Below are 27678 nucleotides of genomic sequence, written 5' to 3' on the forward strand. Positions count from 1 at the left end.
CCGGCAAGGGTCCCACAAGGCGTGGCAGACCTCTCCTGTCTCTGCTGCTCCCCTCAGCAGTGTATTTCGTCAGTCAGTCTACTTGTTCCGTTCCCTGCTCTGTCTCTGGTGAATCCTCTCACCCTCCCTCGCATCTGGCCTGTACCCCAGTTCTTATATAAAAAAAAAAAAGAAAAACCACTGACAGGCAGCTAGTACATGGTACCTGACACAAAATATGTGCACAACAGCTACTTGATTGAATGTAATAATGAAATTGTTTGAAGATAAAAATAAATAGAATGCAAAATCCACTTGTTATATACATATTTTACGTTTGCAAGTTTAAATGCTTCCAAATTATTTCTCAAATGTCCAATACATTTTTATATTCTGGTAGATTAGCTTATAGGATAGTTGATATAGCCAAAAGCCAAGAAATGCTAGAAATCATGAGAAGTTGGAACATATAGGGAATTTATTTCCCCTACAACCTTTGGAGGGAATGCAAAGCACCTTGATTTTGGCACTGTGATACTGATTTTAGACTTTTCCCTTCCAGAATTTTAAGAGAACAAATTTCTATTGTTTTACACCAAGGTTGTGATGATTTGTTACAGCAGCCACAGAGAACTAGTAGAATTATCCACTCAGTATAACAGCAGATATATGGAGACTTTTAGCAAATCTAACGGTGAGCTAGAATCTTTGGGCATTCAGGATTCCAGACCCTTATCCTCCAAGTTTTGATTTATTAAGTCTAGGTGGAGGGGAGGTAAACAATGCAATTTAATAAGATGTCTCACATCATTAAATACTAAGCTGCAGTTTCCCATCTCAAGCTACTTTGTGTTGTGGGATAAAGAGAGGATCAGAAATTTTGTTTTACTGTTCTGGCTTTTTATTTGTTTGTGTGGTTGTATAATTGGCCTTTGTTTAGATATAAGGAGTTAGTATATTAATTAATCAGCATAGTATAATTAAATTTTGCAGTCCAAAACTGGGCATGCATTTTAGTATTACAATTTAAACATTTAAAAGAAATTGAAAAGGTTTTAACTCTACTAAATCCTCAGCTTACTCATTTGTGAAATGGGGATGAAAATAGTACCCACATCAATAAATTATGTGAGGATTAAAGATGTTTATAAAGAGCTTATCTCCATATTAATCATATGCATCTATTCATATGGATGTATAGATATATGTATACATAGTAAGAATGCTTTATACAGAAACACATATGTGCTATAACAGAATTGTATATGTGAATGCATAAATAGATCAGTTGATAGATAGGGAAATTAATTCACTAGGATTTTATCATATAGTTTATTTTTTGTAGGAAATTCCACTACTTCTACTTTAAATGTCTTGGTAATTAGAGGACATTAAATATTTAATACTGCTAAAAATTATGGATGCTATTAAATCTTCATTATAAGCTATAATGACTATGAAATATCATAAATATAAAAACATTTTAAAGACTGCACCAGTATCCATGAACTTGAATATATATTCTGTGGATTTTTAAAAATTCCTACTTTTTGGTTTCAAATGGTATAGTAAAATTCTTTTTAAAAATACTAGGTTATGGTAGGCAACAAAAACTAAAATTATGAAGAGATTGTTACAAAATATGTTTATTGCTAAGTATGATTATTAACAGTGTTTATTGGATACCAGTCTATACATGGTATAAAATTACAGATGTTTACGTTAAATATCAGCATAAAGACTTTCACTACATGTTTCAGAAAATGGTTGATATTGAAGTATGTAGTAAAAACAATAGTTTGCAATGGTTATTAATGTAAATTTATAAAGGTTACCAATTACCAAAAAAGAAATACCATCATATTTTCTTTCCAAAAAGAAAGAAAAAAGTTTACAAAATTAGGTACCCAATCCAAAATTAGTTACATTATTCCAACTTCCTCTTAATCCACAAACCAATTTAAAACTTTATACTCATAAGAAGAATATTTAAGCTATTTATGATAGAAAGTGAATGTGAAAAAGCATTCTTACAGCTTCAACATTTATTTAATTTCTGAATGACAGATGAGAAAACCTCCACAAAAATATAATTTCCTTGTTGCTGCTATTTTTCTTTATAAATTTTACTTAATCTATTTCAGGAAACATCTTTTTCATGATACTGAGTCTATAGTTTTAAAAGCTATGTGACTGGAAACCCAAATATATTTATCTCTAAGATAAAATATTGAACAGAACCCACAGTCTGGTATTTTGTAAAATTAATCTAGCAAATCAGAGTTCCAGTGAACTTCAGAGTCCATCAGTCTAATTCCTTCATTATATAAGTGAGCTGAGATGAACACTTAATGAATTCTTTTTCCTGGGTCACACAGAATTAGAATTCCAGTGACCACTGTCCTTTTTACATGACACACTTCACAATGTTCCCTTGTTATTTCAATTACTTGATTTGAACTTTAATTAACTAGTATGCAGAACAACTTCTAGAGACAGAATCAGTTTTTTTTTTAAGCCAGAGTGACTTTTTCCTAATAGCTTAATTATAAATTTCCCCAAATTAGTAAAAAATACTTATTTTTCCAAAGGTTAAACATATATGAGAAGAATGAAACCATTAAAGAAAACACAAAGTAAATATACTTATTTAGTGTTTTTTAGAGATAAGAACTATATTTGTTATAAAACATTTGTCTTCATGAAACTCTCTCTTCATTCCAGAAGATGAACAGTTTCAAAAATGGCAGGGGATCATGTGAATGGACTAACTTAGCAATATTCCACTCCTCTGAGTCACAGTGCTACAATCCTGTACTGTGCCATTTATAAAATTTGATTAAACCTTTAAGAGCACTCCCATATTATATTTCATCCCTATTTGGTTATGAACCTCATCTTCTCATCTTAACTAAAAAAGCACCTTTAAAAGGAGCAGCGATTACAAGCAATGACTAAAATTTAGAATTAAAAATGTAAAGAACAGAGAATAGCAATAAAAGGACCAGGTATTTTTACTATCAAGAATAGTTTTACTGTCCAGAAAACTGTAAAGATAGAAATGAAATAAAGAAGTCCCTAATGCTGAGGGTTCTGTAAGTCACAGCCCCTGGGGACATGGAATGAACTAATTAATTAATCACAGAAAGGTGATTTTCATCTACTAGGAATAAAAAATGGGTAAAAAGCATTTCAAAATCCCTCTTATCATCAAATGTTAGACAACATAATATGATAAAAAATAGGGCTGATTAAAAGCAATTATAAAACAATTGAGCTACCAGGGTAAAGCAAAGGGACAACGTAGCAAAGAGTCATATTGGCCAGAATTAGCCATACCATAAAAATCTAATTCACAGTTGGCAACTAGCTCACATAGTCAATTTTCCTAATCCTTCTCTCCATTTGTGAGGATCCTTAAATATAAGTCTATTTTAAAACAAGGAAAAAATTGTTATCAAAACAAATTTTCCCTTACATATCTTACATTTTTGTGTAAGAATCTTACACTTGTGCCTCTGCATTTCAAATAAATGTTGAGCATTTTTTTCTGCTATTTTTAATCTTCTGGGCATTCTGGACATTCCTGGTATTTATAGTTTACTAATTTATTTCCTCATGTAATCTCACCAAAGTTGTGGCATGCAGTGTATATTTTGAATCCTCATAGCACCCACCTAGAAATTACTAAACAGGTGCTATCCATATTAGTAACTTCATCTTTCAATGAGGTTAAATATAGTGCTGAATAAGCGCCAACAACTAAGTTCTGTTTTTCAGCAGGACAAGTCTAGTTTCAAATTTATTAAGGAAACATAACATATCTTTAACACTTAGAATAAATATAAATCAGCATCTCTCAATAATCATACTAATACACTGTCAAAAAGATAAGTTCAAATTTCTTTTAAATAAGTGCCCTTTGGCCATGTTATTAAAAGAATTATTGTTGAATTGTCCTTATCTATTATAATATACCATAATTGATTTTTTCTTTATATGGTAACCAATATAGAATCACATGGCAAAGAGCCCATAAGTATTATCTAATGTTCTGAAGTCATTATCTTTAATTTCTGTTCTATCTCCATCTTCATGCAGTCATATCCCCATGTGACATGACACATACTTTTCCTTCCAACATTAAGTCTTTCACAAAGACTTACAATCTCTTCCTCTGCCACTTCTTTTAAGATTTGGCATCAGGGCCACCCCGGTGGCACAGCGGTTGAGCGCTGGGTTGCGAAGATGCCCGCAGCCTCTGCAGCACCGGTTCGATCCCCGGCCCCTGGGCACGGGTCCCACATGACACGCAGACCTCTCCTGCCGCCCGCTGCTCCCCTCAGCAGTGTACTTCAGTCCTTCTGCCTGTTCTGCTCCCTGCTCTGGCTCTGGTGAATTCTCGCACCCTCCCGTGCTTCTGACTGTACCCAGTGCTTGTATAAATAAATAAATAAAAAATCTTAAAAAAAAAAAAGATCTGGCATCAATACTAGTCTCCCCAATCCCTTGAAATCTCCTTTCTATGCTTATTACTTCCTCCTTTGCCTACTCCCCAAACTCCCCCCCCAAAAAACCCTCACCCTACCATCCTTTCAAACTATATACATAGGTATCGATATGCAGATATGTGTATGTGTGTGTTGTCTTCTTACATAGGAAACTTCTAGAAATGTTATTTAAAGGCCAAGGGTATCTGCATCTCCAGTTAGTCCCTGACATACAATCACTTTATAAAACTATCATTAATGCCTATATAATTACCAGAACTAACATCCTCATTCTCAAACACCAACTAGTTGGTTTCACATAGCATTTGACAGAATCTGCCACATTTTGCCATAACTCATGGGTTTTTTAAAGCTATCATAGTTACCCTATGGGTAAGTAATTCACATGTGTTGATCCACTCTCCTGATGATGCAGCTTACTCTCTCACTGCACTTTCTCTTTTCTGATTCCAAAACCACTATTTAGCACATTTATTTTGAACATTATCCAGTGGGTTAGCCTCAGCCTTGTTCCCTTCTGATTTTACACAGTCCTTGCAAGATCTCACCCTTCTCCATGACTTCAATCACTACCTATGAACTCTGATCTTTAAAAACACACTACCTGATTATCATCTCCGACTTGCTGTTCCAATGGATACCATCAGACTCTACTTGTCAAAATATGAATCTGTCCTCTTCCCTACTTCATATTTTAGGAAATTTTCTTCCTTTATAATAATTATCTTGTTTAATGGTAGCCAACTACACATTCATGTCAAAATTTTGGGGCCAATTTATATTCCCTACATTCTTCATCTCCCACATCCAATTGCAGATAAAAACTTAACATATTCTACAATTCCCAGAAAGAAACACAAGTGATCTTTTTAAATATTTATATTAGGTCATGCTTTAAAAGTCTTTCAGAGGCTCCTCAACCAACTTAAAAGAATTGACACAAACTCCTTACTTTAGCCTCTACATGATCTGACTCCCATCAGCCCCTCCAAACACATCTCACTATATTCACACTACACTGATTTTTCTGTTTCTGGAACACACTAAATCTACTCCCTTCATAATCTTTTTTGCCTTGCCTATGTAACATCATCACTATCATTAATTTAAATATGCACTCCTTGGTCCTTGAGTGTCCCAATACCTGGTATCTTTGGTGCTTATTTTTTTATTGACTAAATATAAACTACCTGGCTACTATAGGAATTCATTAATATATTGTTCTTTCAATCTACAAGAGCATTTGTAGCCTTAAAGTTTTAAAATGATACAATAAAAGTTATCAAGTCTGAAATTTAAATACAGTTTGTGACTAGAAATAGCAATAGAACTAGTTTTACCTTTCCTTTTGTTATGAAACACAAACAGCAAGCAAAGGCTATAAAAGATCAAATATACAAAAAGATGTTCCAATGCAGTTCTATGAATAAGTGTAACACTCATTATTACTAATGTAGCACATCTAGGTTATTATGCAATAAGGAAACAAGCAACATCCTGTTTGGAACAGATATATGACATCCATAAGCCTAGTCATGCTATCAGAATTTTCTTTACTTTCCTCTCTGTTAAAATCTTCAGTTTTTACTCAGTAATAACTTAGCAATGCTAATTCTTAAGAACAGAGGCAAAATAATTCAACCAAAATAGGACATTTATGTCGTATGTATTCTTCTCAACCGACACATTGAGGGCATGATCATTCAGATTAAAAAATCACCACAGTAAAAAAAGAAAAACAGAAAACAAAGGATCCAAGCAAATCTTACTCAAAATTCAATATGATTCCAACTAGTATTTATCTGGCTGGAAAAAAAATTCATACATATGCATTTCTTTTGCTTTTAATTTTCTATTTTTTATTGACGCTAATTTGGGGTCTTTTTTTTTTAATTTGGGGTCTTATGAAGAGTATGAAGAATTTAAAAAATACAGGGGCTGATACTCAGAATAGTTTCACAAACTTATCAATGTTTTAGAAAGATATCTATGGACTAAGTCTCCATCCAGAGTTAGCAGCTTTGGAAACCTTTTTTCTCTCTTAAAATATTATCTTGCCTGTTTACGAATTCTCTGTACTCAGAATAAAATTGAAATGACAACAGAGAAGGTAAGCATTTTGCTGAACTAATGAAAGTAAAAACCAGCATTCTTGGGTTTATGAAAAATATATGATATTCAGGGACTGCAGGTATTTTTAATATAAATCTCTAAAAATATTCTAACAGGTATTAGTTGATTCACGAATAAGTTTTCAATAAAGTTTGTATTAAAACTTTCCTGCATTTTCATACAAATATAGGTAGTAAAAATGTTCATAATTATATCTATTGTCATATTCTAATCAGGGTTATTTTGCAAATAAGAAGGCTGAGACTCAGAGAGGTTATGTGTTTTTTCCAACATCACACAGCTATTATTGTAAAGTCTGAAGGTATTATAATTTTTTTCAGTAAGACTTCAGAAAAGAACTATAATTGCCACACACACACACACACACACACACACACACACACACACACGTTTGTGCCCAAAGTAAGTAATCAGGAAGTTCCTTAAATCTGAGGTATTTTAAATTTTTTATTTTTTTTCACAACAGTTATACAGACTTCATGACATTGTAATAGGTTCACAGAGTGCTGATTAAAACACATACACCAGACATGCTGGATAATCACTCTTTTAAAATAAATTCCTTTCATTACTTCAGATTTCAGCTTTCTGGCACTAAGAAAAGCAGAGCAGCAGGTCAAAAAGGTACCTTTTCTCATCCTCCTGGTCTCTGACAATTAGGAATTCAATAAGTTTATTTTTAAAATGGCTATTCTGTGCTGAAAAGGGTTTTGGAGGTACCCTCATCTTGCAGATTTTGGCTATCATCCCTGATTATGTCTATTGATGTAACTTCAGTGAAAACATTTTGTGTTTTAGGTTGTCCTATAAATTTGTATTGTGGCCAGTGAATTAAAAAGGAGTGAGTTTTTATCACTGCAGTTATTCAATCTATTATTTATTATAAAACCCTGAATTTTACCAGTGGCAAAGACAGGAAAAGGCTGGGGGAGGGACAGACATCTAGATCAACTGCTTTCTGGAAAAGGCAATGAATCATATCTCACAATCAGCAAACTTCTAGCAGCATGCCTTTAGAGTCATTTCTAAAAGTGTTGCAGAGTCCATGTGTTTATATTGGACTTCTTTGAGTAAAGAAAATACTATTTATATATTTTTAAATGCACAAGGCAGGTTTTGTTCTTCAAACCAGTTGTTCAGATAAAAATGTTCAACTTAAAATTGGAAATGGTATCTATTGCTACCAAAGCCAGTGTTAAACTATTCAAATATCAGAACAGAAAAAAAAAAAAAAGTCAAGGATCTGATAGGCAAACTGGAACTACGTTATTCAGGAGTCATACATATTCAACTCTATTGATGTTATCACTTGTTTATAAATAGCACCCCAAAATACATATAGTAGAAAGTGATCAAATGGTTTCTTAAACAAGCAGAAAAACATGCAAAAGGAACTTCTAGTCCACTTACACATGCAATAAAATCTGGAAGTGAAGATAAGCATTATATTTAGAATAAATATGATTCTTACCATCTGAGATTGACTCCTAGGACATCCATTGATATCTTCAACTTTCTCATTTGCTAAAGCCAAAAAATAAAGTAAAAGAGAGAAAAAAAGAATGACATGCTTAAGCAATGAAGTGAAAAACAAAAAAAAGGAAACTAAGAAAAAAAAAACACCGAGCAAAATGCTGCTGCTACATTCACTGTCTCCCAAGCCCTGAAAAAGAGGACCCACTTGTTAGCAGTTGCCAATTCCATGTGCACAAATCAGGCAAAAACAAGAATAACAATAACAACAAAAAAAAAAAACAAGTGAGTGAGAAGGAAGTTGCTGCTAATTCTTTAGCCTGTGCCAAATGACTGTTGACATGAATGCTTTCACAATTGTCCCTGCTGGATCAGGATACAGTTTCAAGGAATCTCAGAGTATATGAGTTGCTCCAGCTAACGAAATGCACACATGGGAGACATATGGTTTAATGAAGCGTTCATTTCTGACAATTCAGTGTATGTAGAGATACATGAAGAGAAATTTGAAAGTATGGCCAAACTGCCTCTCTCAAACATTCTCACATAATTAAGACACAAGAGATCTACATTAATCTCAGAGACACACGGACCAAGTTTGTATGTATTCAATTTAAATATATTTTACCAAAGGGGTGGGGCAGGGGGAAAGAGACTTGCATGGTATTTCTCGGATGGCAGTTCTTACCAATAATCTGGATGATTTCAGCTAGCAGTACCCCATCTGCAATGTCCTGTTGCAAATCCTTGATCAGTCGCTTGTGGCCTGATTTTACCAGGTAGTGGTTGGCCCAGTCAGTGTAAATCTGTTGAACAGAGGAAGGGAAGAAGTGATATGGGACAAGGGAAAAGCAAGACAATAAAAATGCTTAAGACAAATGTTGGATTCAAAGGGAAGCTATTCTGGATCACATTCCAGTTTAAGAAGTCATGACTCAAAAGGAAATAGTTGTAAAGTATGTTTTAAACAGCTTTCTGGGACTTATCTCATTTCAAAGGGTGATGATTCACTCTCTTTCAAAACCATTGACTAGTCACTTGTGACACAGCAAAACCCCATTGCTCTATGACTATTTAGGAAACTCTCATTTACAAATCAGACTGGCTTTGCTCTTTCTTTCCCCTAGTTCTATTGTATTGAAAATAATCCTGCTTTGAAAATAATCCTGCTTGTTGTTGTAAAAGAAAGTCACCTGGACGGATTTATGTAGAATTTTACTATAAAAATGTGTGTTTCTCTGAGAAGACTTTATTAAATTTGTCATGTGAGATAATATATGTGACAATATTTTGGCATCATTTTATGAAAAAATTGCAAATGCTTAAACTATTTTGTTTTGACTGTCATTTCTCATTTAAACCTCTTGACATGTGTTTATATAAGAGAATAGGGAAAGAAAATGTCTTTAGTACATAGATATAACAATATAGAATTAGGGATGGATAATAAAGCCATGAGTTTGGAAATTTGGCATAGAGACAACTCTTTAATAGCAAATCACAATATACAGAAAAGTGGAAATCATATAAAATTTCACAAAAATAAAATGTTACTAGGTTTTCAAATGTTATGGTATACCTACAAATGGAAAGTAATCTAACCAAACTAATATATTAGCATTAAAACTTATTGTCGAAATTTCTGTTCTGTCACTTAATATCCATATGGACACATACTGAACATTTATTTTCTCTCAGTGCCAGAGTTTTCTCATCTGAAAAATGGCAATAATAGCATTATGTACTAGCAGGGTTACTGTGAAGATTGAATGAGTGCACTCTTTTCTCTACATATATATTTGTCTGTTAAATATTATTCCTAGATACTATTCTATATGAAATATATTTGCAATATTTATGAGTTTTTTAACATTATGAATCATTATCAATGCCAAATCCTCAAATCTTATAGTCATTTCCTCTTACTTATTTTACACTGCTCATATTTCATTATAAAAGAGTGGGCCAAAATAGAAGGCAACATCCAAAAAAACCTATCGCTTTTGTCTAGAGAACCTGTCAAAATAAAACAACATCAAAAATAGATCTACTCTGTTTGTTCAAGGAGTCCTGAACAGTTTTTTGTGATGAATATTTTAAACTATTTGCAATACACACACTGGCCTTTTGCTTCACAGCAGAATGCCCCTGAAATTTTTAACCATTATTTATTTCAGTATTTGGTGAGTATAGTACAAGTTATATAATATTTACATAAACATGATTATGTCTATTTTTGTTATTCCATGTTTTACCTGAGTTTTACAAATTTTTAATGATATAAAAATTTATATTTAATAAATGCTACATGGGCAAAGAAATGTTGCAAACAGGGGACAGATTCTTCATATAAGAGTCTATTTTAATAGAAACTAATTTTAATTTAGAAAATATATAAATGTAATCAGATCATTTTTAAGAATCACCTGAGCTCATTTTAACTGCACTAATTTATAGGCATTAGTTTTCTCTCAGCATTCAAATAGTAGTGATACTTCCTACAAGAACTACTTTTTGGTATCTTCAAATTATTCACTATGAGAAGTCAACTAAGCTCTCCTAACCCATAACAGACAGAAACTGTGTTGGAAATCAAGAATGCCAATAGCAATAACTGGGTTTCTACATCTTAGAAAGCAGAAAAGGACTAAACATAAAAAAGTTAAACCATAAATTATAAAATTAGGGAAAAGTAGCCAAAAATGAAAACATTTTTTTTTTCCCACAAAAAGGAAAACTTATAAGAAGGAAAGAAAAGCCCTGACAATCAACCCAAGAGGTGATCTCTCTGGGTGGAGTTTCATAGCTGCAGTTGGACCTGAGAAGTCACAAAACAAACTCTACCACAAAATATATCAGACAGTATCCATTTTTCTCCCCAATTCCCTTAGAATCATATGGAATCTAAGAGAAAGCCAATAATCATAAAGAACACTTGAGGGCCTCCCTGGTGGTGCAAGGGTTTAAGCACTGCACAATGAAGCAATCCACAGCCTCTGCAGCATGTGTTCGATCCCTAGCCGGCCAGAGAGAAACCCACATGGCATAGCAGACCTCTCCCGTCTTGCCTGCTGCTCCCCTCTGCAGTGTATTTCAGTCAGTCTGCCTGTTCTGTTCCTCACTTTGTCTCTGGTGAGTCCTCTCACCCCTCACACCTCTGGCCTGTACCCCAGCTCTTGCATGCATAAATAAATAAATCTTAAAAAAAAAAAAGAACACTTGAAGTTAGGACAGGAAGGATGCACAGACGTAATGTAGGAAAATACAAAAGCCATAAAAGATGGGAGGGCAGGTTATAATAACTCAGATCTAACAAACATTTACCATACAGTAGTGCTGGTGGACACCAATGGGCTATGAACAAGATGTGCCATCCTGGTGCTATGATAATAAGTAATCATGTTTGCCTAATGTCTCAAGTCTATCACTTCAGAGAGTAAAAATGCACAAGAGAAAGAATCTAGAATTGAATGGACCTTTACCTACAAGCTTTAAACCAGAAATGATTGTGTTACTTTGAATTGGTGACATAAAGTCATTCCTACTGTTCAAAAACAGAAGCTCATTCTTTTCAAAAGCTGTAATTTTATACACATCCATTTTTTTACTCAAACATCCATGAATGGTGGGTAATATTGGACAAAAGAAAGCTGAGCAATTACAGAGTGGAATTAAGAAATATAGCATGATATTTTTAAATAATTTGGAAAGTCAATCACAGTCTGGAACTTCAGCTAATGTTAAAAACCTGATATGACAAAGAGACTTAAGATGTCCAATCCCATGACTCTTGCAGACCTAGAAATTCCATGTAGTATTGTCATGGACCAAACTCACAAGAAGCTGTTGGTAACATTGATATCATCACAATATCTATAACAGATTTACCAAGTAAATGGTTCAACTCATCTAGCTTATTTCTCAATCTTTACATCAATCTTTACTCTGAAGTTTTTCAAAAGCTGCAAGTTTGAAGGTAGATTTTAAAGTGAGTACTAATGAGTCAATAACTCAGAAAAATCCAGTAGGTGGTTTACAAAGGCAAGTAAAATTTAAAGTAGACATAAAATAAGATTTGATAACTTAATTTTAGTCTTTTATTCATGTTCACTCTCCCCCCTCCCTGGTTGTGCTAATTCTATCTCCTTAGTACCTCCTGACTCTTCTATTCATTACTGCTTTTCATCGTCTTGCACCCACTTGCTTAAACAGTCGTAAATTAGTCTGTGTATGCAATGTGATCAAGTAGTTTACCTCCCTACCTAAAAAAATCACATAATAGCTCCCAAGTAACTTTAGGAAAGAAGTTTCTTTATGAATCCTATTTATTCCAGTTTCTAAAAAAGTGAACTGAAAAATGAAAAAAACAAAGAAAGTGAAATGAAAGCCACTGCTATGAAAGTTCTAGAAGAATGACTGAAGTTTGAAGACTGCCACCCAAAAGAATGAGCTTTGACAAGCAGAAAGAAGGGGAAACATATTTAATGCAGAAGAAACTCTCCAAAGAACAGTTATGAAGTAGCATGCTGAATCAATTGAATATTAAATAATCCCATTTAGTCAGAGTCTGGGGCAGAAGCAAATTGAAAGACTATGTGGGCATCAGACCAAATGCAAGAGGGGGTGAACCACAGTCAAGATTTATACTAACTTGCCCTGCCTCCTTTTCCCTTCAAGAGTCAGGAAATAGGGACTCCCCTGGTGGTCCAGGGGTTAAGTATCAGTGCTATCAAGCTATCACCAGCCACTGAGGCATGCTTTGATCCCCAGCCAGGGAGCTACCCACATGGTGCAGCAGACCTCGCCTGTCTTACCAGCTGCTCCCCTGGTGGCTCAGCATTTGAGCACTGGGCTGCAAAGCTTCCCGCAGTGTCTGCAGCGCCGGTTCGATGCCCGGCCACCGACGAGGGTCCCACATGGCGCGCAGACCTCTCCTGCCCGCCTGCTGTTCCCCTCAGCAGTGTATTTCGTCAGTCTGCCTGTTCTATTCCCGCTCTGGCTCTGGTGAATTCCCTCACCCTCCCGTGCTTCTGACTGTACCCAGTGCTTGTATAAATAAATAAATAAATAAACAAATAAATAAATAAATAAATCTTTAAAAAAATAAAAATAAAATGCATCAAACAAATAAAAAAAATCAGAATAAAACAGAGTCAAAGTGAGATGCAGAAGAAAACCTTGAGGAAATGACAAGGTGGATGTCTCCCTCATGGTAGATTCTAAAAAAAAAAGCAGGCTTAGAGCCTATAGAGGCATCTGTATGAATCCATATATGATAACCTAGAGTTGTGCAGCATGGTAAACTTGGTATGTTAACATGGATTCATTTTCATGTTTAAATAAAATATAAATATATCTTAATTTTGAATGATTTGATTTTAGTTACAAAGAAGAAATTCCTTAGTGATGATCAACGTTATTAAAATTCTGGTTCCTTTCCAAAAATACTGAATTGTTGACTCCAGAGTCAGTATTTTCTAACTTTAAGTATTAGAATCCTCCTGGGAAATTTCATTGTCAGTGTAGACAATACATCACTCTGGCAGAAATCAAATATATAATAAAGAACCACCTATCCTGTCTTAAATACATGGTGCCTAATTAATGATATTTTCCCTTACAGCAAATACAACATTTTGTAAATATTTGGAAATTCTTTAGTATGATTTTAGTACTAATTTAAATCACTTTACTGCAATCATATTCCCATTGCTACCACAACATGATAAAAATAAGGGCTACATAGCAGTCCTTATACAAGATATAGGGTCTACTAATAACAGTGTTGAGAATAAGGCACTGTTTTAACTTGTTTGACGGTTTAATAAAATCAATCATCAAAAGTCCCTCAGTGGAAGATGCTATTACTCCATTTTAGAGATCAAGCTCTTGAAGCAAAGAGGTGAAGCATTTTCCACAATGGGTCACAATGGGATGCACTGCATAGAACCCAGATTTCTGATTCAATCTACACTGTTACCCCCCACACAAAGAACTATTTCATTTATGAGACTTCCCTAATTTCAGCTTCCTACCATTATTTCCTCTGCATCTGACATCAATCTCAAAATAGGGGGAAGAAAACTCCCTTATTTGCCTGCTACAACATCTGGTACTTACACACAGCACTCTATGGGGAATCCCTCCTAATGGCTTGCAAAATTCTAATAATGAAGGTGACAACATGTGCAAAAATCTGCATATTATTCTGTACCAAAAAGTATCCTAGAAAAAGAGTAAGCAAAATTAATCAGAAGGAGAAAGCTAAATACTGGATGGCATCACTTGCATGTGTAATACCAATTAAAAAAAAAAAAAAAGGTCAGATAGAGCTGAACCAAAAACTAACCCTTGAAAGCTGACTGTGGAATGGGGACAACCAGAGAGATAGGGGGGAGAGAGAAAAGTAGGGACAAGAACAAAGAGGGAAGCTAGCACAAGGGTCTATGGTGTGGGGTATGGGTTCTTTGGAGGTAGGTATACTATGGCAACAATGCCTGAAGGGGATCTTACACTCCTAAATGCAAACAATGATATAAACAAATATTAACTGAATAAAAACATTATTTTTTATTGAATTGCAATCAAATTTGAAATTCCCAAATTTTCTATTAGGAATAAAGCCTGAAACTTGAAAGTCTATGTAAAATAAGTAAATTCAAGGTAGATAATAGCGTGCATCTTTCAATGACCAAAAAATATGGCAGAAAAGATGCATAAGAAAATGTTCATGAAACACCAAATTAAGAGAGAAACAAATGTGTAAGCCTTCACAGTTCAGATTTCTAGACTTCTCACCTGGGGATTTCCCACAGATAACCAACATGGGCAGTGAAGAATTGCCAGAGCAGTTTGCTTAGACCCTTGGTTCTCAAAGTATGGTCCCTGGACCAACACTATCAGATTCATCTTGGAACCCATTAGAAATGCAAACTATCAGACCTCATCCAGATGTACTATGGTGAAGCCAGTTATCAGAGATTTAAAAAGACCTCCAGGTGATTCTGACGTATGTTAACTTTTGGAAACCACAGGCAAGGACAAATGCTATTCACAAATAAAAATGGTTTTATTTAAGCACTTTAAACTAATGCTATTTCAATATAAGATGAAGGTAATCATACATTTATATAGTATTTCCCCTAAACTTCTGAATGTCTTTTGCTCCCAAGAAAAACACAATGAGTCCACATATTACTGATTATAAATGTTCTGTGCAAGCCATTTATTCTTGTTTGAAATCCTTTCAAATTATTAGCAATAAAAATAAGTACCTTTTAAAAAGTTTTTTTCAAGGTAGAAAATCATTTATTTATTTATGAAGTTGTGAACAAGGAGTAGTTTATATTTACCTAGGTTAAAACAGAACTTGGGAGCTGAGAAAGAAAGCTTAGAAGCACACAGCATAAAGTAATGGAAACAAAATTGCTCTACCCTAGAGGGATTAATATCTCTGTTCAGCCACTTATAGGCAGCAGGGTATAATTTCTATGGGAAAAGAGACTTCTAAAAATTTGATTTCCACTAATTCAAAAATATATGTATAGCTCTAAATTCATAGCAGCACTATTCACAATAGCCAAGACATGGAAGCAACCTAAATAAATGTCCATGGACAGATGACTGGATAAGAAGAGTGGGTACATATACTTAATTGGATGCTACTCCACTATTAGAACATGAAATCTTGCCTTTTGCCACAAAATGGATGAAACTTTGTAGGGTGAGTTCATGAGGTTTGTGTCACTAGCCTCTGTGGCTATCACCAGCTGCCTTGATCATGTTGCTGCAGAGGGCACTTAGGAGCCTGGGAGTGTGGGTGTGGGGCATGTGTGCCTGATTGTGGAGACCCAGAATATGGTTGTGCACACATGTGTAAGTGTGCACAGCTGAACCTAGAGGCCAGGCATATAGGGCAGCATCACCCAGAGACACTACAACTGAGAGAGGAGGGGGACATGATGACAGAAAAGGAAAGATCACCAGACTATGCAAGAGAGAGGATGCCAGAGAGAGCCCAGAGAAAGATCTTAAGAATCCTAGGGTTCTGGGAGACTTGGTGGCCTGCCTGGCTCCTAGCATCTCAACCCTCCCCTCTGCCTAGCCCCTGCCTGTCTCTTTGCATGCATGCAAGCATCCCTACCTGGTGTTCCTGTATACCTGGTTTCCTGAGAGAGCATTAAAGCCTGAAAAATCCACTAAGGACTCTGAGACTCCCCTTTATCCATATGCCTGAATCTTTAGTGAACCTGCCCTGTGCTTGTTGCCACAACAAATTTGAAGTTAGCTAAGTGAAACAGATCAGAGACAGACAACTATTGGGTGGTTTCTTTCATATATGGAATAGAATTACCAAACCCAAATAAAATAAGAACAGCATCGGACCTCCCTGGTGGTGCAGGGGTTAAAGACTTACTCAGGACTATCAAGTCATCAGCAGCCACTGCAGCATGAGTTCTATCCCCAGCCAGGAAAGTGACCCACATGGTACAGCAGACCTCTCCTGTCTCGCCTGCTGCGCCCCTCAGCAGTGTATTTCAGTAGATCCAGCTGTTTTGCTCCTCATTCTGTCTCTGGTGAATCCTCTCACCGCCCCCACTCCCACCCCCCACTTCTGCCTCCATCCCAGTTCTTGTATGCATTAAAAAAAAAAAAAAACAGTAACTTACAGATTTTTTTAAAATGTAATGGTTACTGGAGAAGGAAAAGGGGCATGGGAGGAAAAAGTTGAGGGGTGAATTTAACAGTAGGGATGGCACTAAAACTTTGGTGGAGGTGCAGTGCAGGCATATACACAAATTAAGAGATGTGAAGACAAACTTCCAAAATTTATATATATATATAAAACCAAACGGTTAATTAATAAAATTTTATTTAAAAATTGCTTTCTTCATTTCTTTCTTGTGACATGAACTATAGGCAAACAGAACACTCACTGAAAAATTTTGCCCACCATCATTAAAGTACATCCTATTTTCATAAATATTTGATAATTTTGAAAGTGTAATAAATTTTAATAACACACATGTATATACATGACAGATGGAGAGATAATTCATCCAGTCTGTGGTTTGCTAAGGACACTTTGATGGATACAATTTATATTCCAATCACGCACAATTATTTATTGACTTGCAGGAGGTTTCTTCCCAGTGGCATGCAATAGCTTCAAATCACCACGGGTAGGGGATAGAGTCACATAACTCCAAATCATCAGCCCCCAGTGACAGCTGCTGTGCAGCTCTGTCACTGCAAAGTAAAACTGCTCACATAAAGAGTCAACAGAAATGAAGGCCTCTTGACCACTGAGCGAGCATCAAGACTTTACAAGACTTTAAAAGTCATCATATTAAGTCATCCTAAAAATGTCCACATTTCATCCTGAAGTTCTTTTGTCTTAAATGTACTTCCATTGGTAAATTGTTACAGATTCCATTTGAATCTTCAAATGATCATACTACATTAAGTAGAATGGAAAATAAAAATGGAAAAGGGCAGACTCTCACCATATGATTTTATACTGTAATTTATATATAAAATACAAGGTAGAAAATAAGAAATGAAGATTCTAAAAGGGCCTATAATTTATATTCAGGCCTACACACCAATTTTAATAGTTTGCTTTCCTATACCCCTATTCCTATGTTTAAGGTTTTCCCTCAAGAGGTATATGAAACATGCTCTAAAACATTCATCCAATATGGAAGACTGGAAATAAAACTTCTTACTGTGCAGTGACACTGATATCATTTGATGTGTTTCTCCAGGACCTATTCCCTCAAAGAGAAAAAAAAAAGTTACATTTTTTAAGGCATTCACAGGAGGAGCTGAGGTCAGAAATTCTGGGCTCCCTTCCCAGTCCCAACACTTACTACTAGATCTTGAGTTTCCTCCTCTTTAGTGCAGGGATAAGCCCTTATCTATCCTGTCTCTATCACAGGATTACTATAAGGATTAACTGTAATAGGAAACATTTGCAAATACAAAATGTGTTAGTAAAAACAACACATCATTATAATCAATGGAACATGTTACCCATGAATTACACTTAAAAACATATTTCACCCAAACAATCATAATAACAACTATTGCACATGCATATTGATTTTAAACTATTATATCACAGGTATTTTAAGAATACTAGTGAGAACATTTTAAGAGCGATTTTTGGTCACCTAAAAAAAAGATGCAATGAGACGTTGGATTCAGATCCATATGAACACTCATTATTAATCATTCCCATAGAGAGAACTACAGGTAAGAGGCATATAAAAGGCAGTGCAGGACAGAGGTAGGGCCAATGTGAGCACATGGTCTGAGAGGACAAAGCACTGTGGAGTGGCCCATTCAGGTCTGGAAAGTGAGACTAACACACTTCTTTTATATATATATATATATATATTTTAAGATTTATTTATGTATTTATATAAGCACTGGGTACAGTCAGAAGCGCTAGAGGGTGAGAGAATTCACCAGAGCCAGAGCGGGGAGCAGAGCAGGCAGAAGGACCGAAGTACACTGCTGAGGGGAGCAGCGGGCGGCAGGAGAGGTCTGCGCGCCATGTGGGACCCTCCTCTGGTGGCCGAGGAGCAGCCGGGGATCGAACCGGCACTGCAGAGGCTGCGGGCAGCTTCACAACCCAGCGCTCAACCGCTGTGCCACCGGGGAGGCCCAAGACTAACACACTTCTTTAGGATAGCAACAGAGAGCAGGCACAGGGGACTGAAAATTTCAGAATAAACACAGATAAGCAATTTCCCCAGAAGCAGAAGAGGGGAGGTGAGTGAATAACCAAGTGATCAAGGAATCAGACAAAAGCCAGGATGTTCACAGGAGGCTGGTAATCAGAAAAGTAATTAGGAAATCAAGTGCAAAGCAATGGTTCACAGCCCAAAGATTTTAAAAAACAGAGGCAGGAAACCATCCCAAGCTAGCTATTCCAGCATCTTTAGGAGAGCAGTTAATTGGAATTGATGGCTAAATAAGGAAAGTCTTCAGGGCTGACAGAGGCAGTAGCTTCCTTTAAGCAAATGACCAGAAGTTCTTACACTCCAAGTTCACTGACAAAAAGGTTCAGAGACAGAGCGTTGATCTAATTGCCAGAGTTCCTACTAAATCTTGAAGGACACCCTGCCCCAAATTTAGCATCTACCCCCATGTCCTGGCACTATACAGGTTATTAGTTCATTTATCCACCAAAGGACCTATATGATGGGCATTGTTAAATTCATTTTACAGAGAAGACAACTGAGGATCAGACAAATTTACCAGTTTGCCCTAAGTCAAAAAACAGGACGTCACAGATGTCTCCATAGTCATGCATTTTCAAAAATACCATAATGTCCTTTCTGTTGGCATAAACAATAATGAGGGTGACAAAATAAATTTCCAGAATGTTTGTCCTATACGATCTTTATATGCCCATAAAAGAAATGCTTTCCTTAAGAATATGTCACTAGGGCCTCCCCGGTGGCGCAGTGGTTGAGCGCTGGGTTGCGAAGCTGCCCGCAGCCTCTGCAGTGCCGGTTCAATCCCCGGCTGCTCCCCGGCCACCGGAGGAGGGTCCCACATGGCGCGCAGACCTCTCCTGCCGCCCACTGCTCCCCTCAGCAGTGTACTTCGGTCCTTTTGCCTGCTCTGCTCCCCACTCTGGCTCTGGTGAAATCTCTCACCCTCCCGCGCTTCAGACTGTACCCAGTGCATGTATAAACAAAACAAACAAACAAACAAATAAATAAATATATAAAACATGCCTTTATTAAAAAAAAAAAGAATATGTCACTAAATTTAACCTATGTTTTCTCGTAGATTTTTTTCATCTTTTGACACTAGATGATTGATATTAATGCCAAGCTAAAGGAATGAGTTAAAATTTATTGTCAGACAATGTTGTCTAAATCAGTTCCGTGCTCCAAATGCCTACAAAAACATTGTTTGTTTGTTTGTTTTGGCTCTAACATAATTGGATTAACAATAATCGCAATCTTTGGGTTATTTGTTGATGGGTATTTATGGCTAGTTCTGGGGTGCAGCAGTATAAGGTGCACTTTTGTCACATGACTGCATTTTCCAACAGTTCTATCAAACATGAAACTGAAACTTTGATCTTCACCTCTATGATTCCATTATGAATTCTGCAGATGATATTGACTGAAAAAAAAATCTTCTAAATTTCAATATTTGAAAAAATACTGACATTATAAAATTCCATATCTTGTAGATACTTGTCCTGAGTTACTAGGGGCATACAATTATTAAAAAAAAAAAAATCCATCTTTTCTGAAGCTAGCCTACATTTGATGTTAAAACTATTTCAAAGTTTGTATTTCAAAGTTAGATGTGTGCTTCACATACATCTAAGTTTTAATTTCAGCTTCTTCATTGGCAATTGAGTCCTGGGAATGGATGTTTAATAATGAGATAATCAGAAATTCATTTTTCTAGTAAAGAGTCTCTACTCAGAAATATCTACAGGCCATCTAGATTCCCTTCTTTGACAAGAACATAGGCTGATAACCTATAATAAATATTCTGAACAGTAACCTTTGAAGGTCTAATCCTCTCTAGATTTACAGCAAAGAACTATTAAACTCAACAACAAACCAGTCATAAAATGACCTGAAGAAGTAATCACACACTTCTCAAAAAAAAAAAATACAGAAAGTCAAAAGGCACATGAAAAACTACTCATTTTCAGTTCTTATCAGGGAAATGCAACTCAAAACCACAATGAGATACTATCTCATACCTGAAAGAATGGTTTATACCAAAAATTTACAAACAAGAGTTGGCCAGGGTGTGAGGAAAAGGAACCTCCATGTAATGTTGATGGGAATATAAATTAGTCCAGGCCACATGGAAAACAGCATGGAGGTTTCTCAACATATTAAAAATAGATCTACCATATAATCCCACAATTTTATTCCTAGATAGAATGCAAAAGCACAATTCATAAGTACTTAAGGACAACGACTGGATAAAGAAGATGTAATACAAATACACACACACACTATTCAGCTATAAGAAGAGATGAAGTCTTGCCATTTGTGACAACACAAATGGAACTGGAGGGGATTACACTGAGAAATAAGTCAGAAGGAGAAAGACTGCATTCATTCCTACGCAAAATATAAAGAAACAAAGCAAAGCAACAGTCAAAACAAAACAAAATAAACCCTTGAAATCTGTAGAACCAAAGCAACCAAAAGGGGAGAGAGGGAATTAGAGAGATTAAAGGGGGGTGGAGGGCCCAATGGATTATGATGGAAGATTATTGGGGCTTTTGTGTTGGGCATGGCTTGATAACATTAACTTGCAGAGATGTGAACCTATACCCCTAAAATATATACCATGTTGTGAACCAGCATTACCTCAATAAATGTAACTTTTTAAAAACCAGTCATTAATGTCACTTTATTCTCTTCTAATACTCTCCTTTTCAGTAAAGAAGAATTTTGATAGCACTTTTTATATGTCTTTCTTTTGTGACAAACATTGCTGGTTAATATTTAGATTTATGCTTGTAAATCAACTGGAAAGAGATCGTAAATATTTGTCTAAATGAGCTAGAAGGTGTTTGAGTATTGGTACATAAAACAAGTTCAAATATTTGCACTTATTGTCCAAATGGTTCTAATTTTCATAATATAACTTTCTCTAAATACCAAACTGTATTTCCCAAAAATGCTATGAAGTATTTATTTGTTCTATGAAAATTTAAATAAAAATGTCAGGGGCCTCCTTGGTGATGCAAGGGGTTAAGTCACAATCTATGAAGCTCACCGCAGCCACGAGAGCATGAGTTCAATCCCCAGCTGGCCGGGGAGCAGCCCACATGATGCAACAGACCTCTCCTGACTCGCCTGCTGCTCCCCTCAGCAGTGTATTTCAGTCAGTCTGCCTGTTCTGTTCCCCACTCTGTATCTGGTGAATCCTATCACCACCCCCCCACACCTCTGGCCTACACCCCAGTTCTTGTATGCATAAATAAATAAATCTTTAAAAATAAATAAATAAATAAAAATATCAAGACTTCATTTTACAGATTTGGGGCTTTTTTTATCTTAAGTTTATTTTTTTTCCATTTTCTTCATGTACAATACTTAACAGTTCTTTTAAAAAATCCAATTTTTTCAAAACAAAGGAAACATTTTGAGGTGGATAAAGTAACCAAGAACAGTAAGTTCAGCCAAGAGCATAGTATTTATTCAAATATAAATTATGAGTTTTAAAGGGCTAATTATATGTACCTTAATAATAGTAATAATATAAATATTGAGGTCTTACCGTGTTCCATGGTAAGTAGAAGTAAAATTAATGCAACTTTCAAGATAATACACTGAAGAAAGTAGTAGCCTGAACCTAGACTTTTAACTATTAAACCTACCCTCTGAAGTTTTTAAGAGAATCTTATAGTCTAAATGCATCTGATGAATATTGCTTAAAATAGTGGTAAGCTCTAAATCTGGCATCTTTACTGTATCATTTCCAAAACTGAAATATAAATGTTTTGTCAGCCCTCTATGGAAATCATAGGTCATTCCTTTCAAATTCCAATCACATATTATCAACAATGACAACAGGTCACCAGACAATCAAAACTCAATTATGTTTTTAGAAAATTGAATAAACAATGTCCTTTGAGAACGAGAAATCTGTTGATCTGATTGACTATAGAACAAAGGGAGTCTAATTGCAACTGAGAACAGTGCACACGCAGATTGTCTTGATAAAAACACATCTATTCTCATAAGAAAACAGATGTTTGCTAAATCAATATGATTTATTTTGCCTTGAAAGATATAAAGATGTCCTTTAGTGGTTGCTAGGTAACATTTTTGCTTAAGAAATAAGCTAAATTACAGACTTCAAAATATTCTTCTTAATTACAGAATTTGGCAAAGCAGAGCTAAACGTAAAAAACTACTTGATTTGACATGATATATTTCCTGCCACCCTTTTCTCACTTTTGTGTAGTTTCAATACTGCTGTGTGAGATTTTTAGAAGTTAAGCTGGACCACAACAGTTGAAGGCTTCTTTTCCATCTACAGCCCAATTGGTGAAGTCGACTTTAACATAGGATCAGGTAGTTTTAAGTACACTAATTCACATATGTTTACATCATTTGCTGTGACCAGTATTTCAGTTAATGTGGAGACAACTGATCAAGATTTAGCACAGCAAAGAAATATTTTACCTCACTTTTCCCCTCACCTTCGATTTATCCATGATAGATGCATAGAAACCAAAAATTTGCTTCCCTTTTTTATCCCCGATATTCATACTCATCCCAAACTCATTTCTCCCCCTAGTTTAATCATCGTTAAAGATTTCGACTCTTCATCTTATCATCCTTAAGACATTCTTTCTCTTATGGTTCCTTCAAACTAGCTTTATGGTTCATTATCCCCCCCTTGCATAAATGGATCACTTGGCCAGATTAATTTTCTGTGATAGACTGTAATAATGGTCACAGTTGTCCACTCTTAATGATGTGGAGTATATTTCTTTAACGTTGAATCAGGGCTCGCCATTTGACTGACAGCATAATTTGAACTGAACAAAACTGACATAAGCAGACCCAGGAAAAAGTCTTTGTACGATCAGTCTTTCTTGCTTGGTGCTTATGAAATTCTAAGCTGTCATGTAAATGAGACGAGATTATTCTACCAGATGAAGAAAGATCATGTGGAGAGCAGCCCCCATCATCCCACTTGTATTAGCAGAGACCATTCATCTATTCACTAGCTGGAGAAAGCCACTGCCCTCAGAGATAGACAGCGATTGGCCATAAACATGAGTGACCCATGGAGCAGAGATGAGACAGCAATGATGAGCCCAGCCTAAACTGTAGTCACAAAACTTCGAACTAAATATACAGTCATTGTATTTTCTCACAAAAACTACCTGACACATTTTCTAATAACTTCAAATAGGGATGTGTTAACACAGTCAGTAGCCAACAGTCCTGGACTAGTTGGCATGACGGTCCCCATAAAATAGACTGTAAATATACTGAGCAGAATGGTGTCTGTTTATGGATCGCTGGTTAATAAAAAGTAAATATAATAAGCAAGTTAATATGGTTCCTAAGAGAAAACAGTCTGCACCATGAAAACATGTCCAAAGGAAGTGTTACAAAGTTCTGTCCAAAGTATTTTTTTTAGAAAGCATTCTAATAATGACAGCAGGCGGAATCCCTGGGGTCCAGACAAAAAGAGACCACTCCATATGGAATAGTCTCCATATGGAATAACTATTCCATATGGAAGGACAGAAGCCAGGAGAATGACATTTAGTAAATTCAAGGACCAGTACTTAATTTTGATTAGCTCAGTCTAGAGTTCATATAGTTTGTTGATTTTCCTGCTCGAAAACAATGCTGTTAGGATTGTGATGAATGGAAAGTTTTCTTAAATGCCATTCTATATTTTCTACTTTTAAGAATAGAAACCATCAATGAAAAGGAGACTTTTGGTTATACTTTTGAAAGCAAAATGTCACTGTATCCATCAGAGTTAGTCTAGAAAATAGAAACTATTCTAGGTATCATATATTAAAGGAATTTAAATTTCAGCCATTGATTGACATGATGGAAAAGCCATGAAGACAGTGAGTTTATCTCAGATTTTCACTGTAGTAGGAACTGTTATCACCTCTTCAGCAGGAGGCAAAAATTAAATTCTAGAAGCTATATTTAAGAGATGGGAACAAGAACTGCAAAGTAGGAGACATAACTACTTGCATAGATTGGCAACCCACTTCCCAAAAGCACTCATAGATTAAGATACCTTTTCTGTAATGACAGAAAAAAAAAACAAGAGAGTAGGCAGATTTCATACTGTAGACTTTTGCTAAAATGTACATATAAATCTATGGAAAATTTGTATTACATTATCTCAACCAATACCTCATAGCCTTTACTCTCTATTACCTTGGCAGCATGCATCCTCCTCCTGGTAGTATTAATCTTCCTCCCTCTTCCCCTCTGTACATTTTAACCAAAGAACTTGGACTCCTGCAAGGCACATTCAGAAAGGAGCTCTCATCTTTCCCTTCAAAATAGTCCTCTAGTTTATTCTCTCATCTTCAGGTAGCTGTACATAATTGGTGATGATTTTCAACTAATAGTCCTTGCATTTCAGATTTAAATAAATACAATGCAATCTGTGTCTCATGTAACTCAAGGCTTCATGGTATTACATTTCACTGGCATTGCATTTGCTGTTCCATTTCACAGTGCTCTTTCCATTAGTAAGTCATTCACATAACCATTTGTTCACTTAACCATTTGTATGTATATTTATGCTCAAATATTACCCTTGCAGAGAGGTCTTCACTAAACATCTTGCTAAAATTCTGTCTAACTCTATATATTTCTGTATTTTCTTCAATTGCTTATCACTGTCGGAAACACTATAGATTTGTCTCCCAATTGCCTTCAACCACTCAGTAGAATGTGAGTCCCTGTCAGTTAGCACTCTGTCTTGACTATAGCTAGGTCTCTGGTGATGTGAATGAGAACTAGACCAGAGGAAGTACTCAATAAATACTGATGGGCTAAAATGAATGAATGAGAAATGCACAAGACCGTGGAGTATACACAGCCAAGATTTTACCAATGTCACAATTTCTTTGTCTTTATAGGTCTGCTAGTGGAGATAATACCGCAGTCAATTAGTCATCTCACTGATAAAGTGATTATCTCAAAAATCATAAAAAATGTGCACTTCCGATGCCAAAATAATTTTCAACTATAAAATGACAAAAATGACATTAAATCATGAGGAGAATATATTATGTAGTTGAATTATTTGATTCTGGCTAGAAGACCTTTTCTTTCTTTTAACATGAAGAGATCCAGGGGGAAATCTTTGGCTTGCATGTCTGTTTTTGTCAAACATTCAACAATAACTGATAATCTCTACATCTGTTATTTATTTGACAAATCTCCAGAGGGTCATACAATTGGAAATTTCAGAGAAACCCTAAACAAACTCAGCAGCCCCTGTAATGCCAGGAAGAATTTTTAACTGTTATATAAATGTTAGGTTTAATTTAACCATTCATACATATCGGTCACTTACTGATGTTTTCAACTGCATAAAATATGTGATGTGAAATCTTGAGAATTGTCCATTATTTTATTTAGAATAAAAATTATCTACACATTAAAACAAACTACAAAACTCTGGGAAGAGGCAAAAGTCAAATAAAAGTTTCAGCTGGATGGGAAGTACATCTAGGGTAGAGAAAATTTTGCAGAGTTTAGGAAGAGAGAAGGATTGTAAGGTATGAAGGAAGAGCTTTATATTTTGTTGGGTGTTTTTAAGATTCTCAGAGCTGGAATAAAAACAAAATAACCTCTTAAACATAGGTAACTAAACTGAAGAATCTTCAGAAATTACTGAGTTGCATTTGGTTTGGATTTTTAAAAATCATCTAAATGTTTTATTTTGTAAATAAATGCTTGTTGATATATATGCATAAAATGGAAAACAACAAATCACAAAAAAAGATAAACACCTGTGTATATTTTTTACCCAGTACTGGGTTTTAGTCTATCATTTAGAGTATAAACTGTTTTCTGAGTGAAAGCAGATATCTGAAAAATTGCTGTTTACCAGCTATTTAACATTCATTTTAGTCCACAACAGGAAAAGCAAGATCCCCCAGATTGTCACTGCAAAGAAAAAAGAAAAAAGTCACAGCTAACCTCTGGAGGGAATTTAAGTCATGCATGTGTCCATAATTTATCTTAATAGTATCCCCAAGACAAGAAGCAATCCTTCTATTAAGATTTTTAGTAAAAGCAAAATCATTTATCTTAGAATGTCATGACTTAGATACATGTGCAGCAAAACACTAGAGAGCACCCCTCACTAAGATACCAAATTAACTGCTAAACTAGGAGGCTACGCAAACAGGCAGTATAAATCATCAATGTATCTCTAAACACATCTTACAACTTCTGGAATGATTGACTGGTTGACACCTTGATGATTGAATAAATGACTGAAGCTCCTGATAGTGAATCAAAGGCACAATCTCTTTATATGCCAAGAAGACTAATAAGTATTAGTCCACAGAAAAGATTGTTAGATGATTCTCTCTCGAAGCAGCTTTAAAAGTTGGCAAAGAAACAAAATGTAAAAAATATGGGAATCATTAACCAACTAAACATCTGCTGAAATTTTCATTCAATTAAAAGCAGAGCATCATAAAACCTCGACTTGGCTTCCTTAGAATGTCATGGCTCAGAGGTGAAGGAGGCCTTCTCTGGATATGATTAAGACCCACAAATGAAAAAAAAAAAAAAAAAGAGGAAAAAAAAAGTCAACATTCAATAAATCTATAGTATGTACTAGGCACAGTGCTTGGGAAAAAAAAAAAAGCTCTCTGAGAAATCTAAGATCCCCATCAGAGAAAAAGCAAAAGAACATAACTAAGAAACCTTTTTTTTTTTTTTTTTTTTTTAATTCTCTACAAAATGACTGAAGTCCACAGGCCTCCCTGGTAGTACAGTACAGGGGTTAAAGCCTCAGCACTATTAAGCTATCACCAGTCACTGAGGTACTAGTT

At 35.4% G+C, this 27678-nt stretch overlaps 1 protein-coding gene across 6 annotated transcripts in view; it reads right to left on the reverse strand.

Moving 5' to 3' along the window:
* Nucleotides 1–27678, reverse strand: part of NAV3 (neuron navigator 3) — a 295341-nt gene that overhangs the window by 204537 nt on the left and 63126 nt on the right. For all 6 annotated transcript variants that reach the window (XM_054696195.1, XM_054696193.1, XM_054696194.1 and 3 more), the window contains exons 2-3: nt 8785–8902; nt 8095–8147 (exon numbers count right to left, since the gene is read on the reverse strand). In XM_054696195.1, the coding sequence (XP_054552170.1) occupies nt 8095–8147; nt 8785–8902 (171 nt within the window). The remainder of the gene's footprint in view (nt 1–8094; nt 8148–8784; nt 8903–27678) is intronic.

This window comes from Talpa occidentalis, unplaced genomic scaffold (genome assembly GCF_014898055.3).
Source record: "Talpa occidentalis isolate TD23 unplaced genomic scaffold, MPIMG_talOcc4v2.1 talOcc4.16, whole genome shotgun sequence".
Classification (NCBI taxonomy): Eukaryota; Metazoa; Chordata; class Mammalia; order Eulipotyphla; family Talpidae; genus Talpa; species Talpa occidentalis.